The 1,861-nt window shown below is 45.2% G+C and overlaps 1 protein-coding gene across 1 annotated transcript; it reads right to left on the bottom strand.

The window, feature by feature from the left end:
- Nucleotides 1–159: 159 nt before the first annotated feature.
- PPTG_18113 (hypothetical protein) lies at nt 160–1,643 on the bottom strand (the record flags this gene model as incomplete). The annotated part of the gene is made up of 3 exons (XM_008916023.1): nt 160–229; nt 858–1,051; nt 1,536–1,643. The coding sequence occupies 3 exons, from the start codon at nt 1,641–1,643 to the stop codon at nt 160–162; spliced, it is 372 nt and encodes a 123-aa protein (XP_008914271.1).
- Nucleotides 1,644–1,861: the final 218 nt, after the last annotated feature.

The following is a 1,861-nucleotide window of genomic DNA, read 5'->3' as shown; positions in this document are numbered from 1 at the left end:
CCGCAATAAAAATAAATAAAACACTTCTGGTTTTGAAGCATAAAAGTTATTAGTGTTCTTAATAACTTTGAGCCCTGGTTCTTGGGATGTAAGTTTCCTTCGGATAAGGAACTTAGTGTTAGGGACTCTTTGAGTCGTACGTCTTCCTCTGACGCTTAGCTACGGCAACCCCGTCGCATGCTCCGTTCCTCCTGTCAAAGCTTGAGCTGGGAACTTGACCGCTTTGTTGCTGAAAGCCATAAGTAAGAATGGATCGAAATTTCTGATTCTGTTTGGGTGTCCAGTATCTTTGAAATTTCTAAGAAAAATCCTACTTCTGGACAAAAGCTGTCTCGCTCTGAGTGAGTACACTTTGGAAATTGCCGGTCCGCTGGGTTATCGGCTACCGTCGCGCCAACTCACAGCCGATTGTTCCAAAGATTCCGCTGCATCGCATTGATGAACGCTTTGATCAGATGCCTGGTTGCGCCATCTTTTCCCTTCTGGATGTGTCCCAAGGATATCATCAGATGCGTATCGCGCTCGAGAGTCGCAGGTATACCGCCTTTCGCGCATGCGGAAACCTACCATTGGTGTGTAGCTCCTTTGAAAGTACATGCTCGTTGAAACTGAAGTCTTTTGCATTTAGCTGACCAGAAGGAGTTTCAGCACTTTCACCGGCGCGTTTTGTGAAATATTGTGCGTATACGTCATTAAAGCGAATGTGTTTAGCAGACTTTTGGTAATAGAGCTAGGATTACGTAGTTCGTAGAATGAAATGTTTAGGCGTGTAGTTGCGTATGAATCATTGTTAGCAACCTCTGTCATAGAAGTGTCCTCATTCTGAAGAACACCGAATGAGGCCGCTAGATGCCTACCGCTCGGCGCGCGTCAAGCGCGTGCCCGACACGTGCCACATCTGAAGCGACAGGAACGGTGCAATCGCATTGGCAGATGGTTTGGTACCCTGGTTTATGATTGGACGGCAACTTCCATTTGGCCTATCACGGGATCTGCCACGGGAGGACAAATCGTGGCATGTGGCATTCCCGCTGTATACAGCGTGTCCGTCCTACCCAAGTGTGTCCGGCCCAGATTACGATTTATATGCATGTTTGTATGCAGGTGTGTCCGTCCCAGTACACTATTTGTATACAGGAGCTTGCTATAGTCGGAGGGCATTAGATGCTGCATAGGTAGGAAGGAACAAATCGCACTAGGACTTCTGACTCAATTGATCTCACTTTCAAATTTCCATTGATCGGCTCATCGACTGTAAGCCTCGTTCCCTTACTCTCAATTCAACCAGCTTGATCTCCAGTAGATAACATAGCAGTCATAGTTTGATTTGCAGCAACGATAGAAACCACGATAGGGCAAGTCTGTCTGATAGTCATCGAAACAGAATCAAGTTTCATTGTAGTAGCCATACCAGATATCTTGACCGGACCAGGGTTAAAGCGTACAGAATATTCCAATTTGGGACTCGATTTGAAATATAGTTTTAATTGGAGACTCACTTTTTACCAAACCTCTACAAACCCGTTTTTTTTTACCTCGTGAGACAGCGTGACGCCTAGCGTACGATCCATGACAGTAGCAGCGTAATCGATCACAACGGGAATCTTGTTCTTAAGCGCAGTTTTGGCCTTCACGTCAGGCATACGCCGATGCATTTCTCCAATCTCGTGTTCACTCCAGCGCCGTCGTTCACTGTAGAGCGAATGGGAAGTGGAGATAAGTCCAGCGTCTTTAGCATCTTGTCAGTGTATTGCAGGGGTCGGAAAAAATAATATCAATACAATAATTACTGTATTGTCTGGCTACAATTATTTATTATTGGACTAGACCAAAATCAATACAATATGATATTGTCCCAATA

The sequence above is a fragment of the Phytophthora parasitica genome (assembly GCF_000247585.1).
Source record: "Phytophthora parasitica INRA-310 unplaced genomic scaffold supercont2.78, whole genome shotgun sequence".
Lineage (NCBI taxonomy): Eukaryota > Oomycota > Peronosporomycetes > Peronosporales > Peronosporaceae > Phytophthora > Phytophthora nicotianae.
The sequence above is the reverse complement of the archived record's forward strand: the minus strand, read 5'-3'. Positions and strand labels throughout refer to the sequence as shown.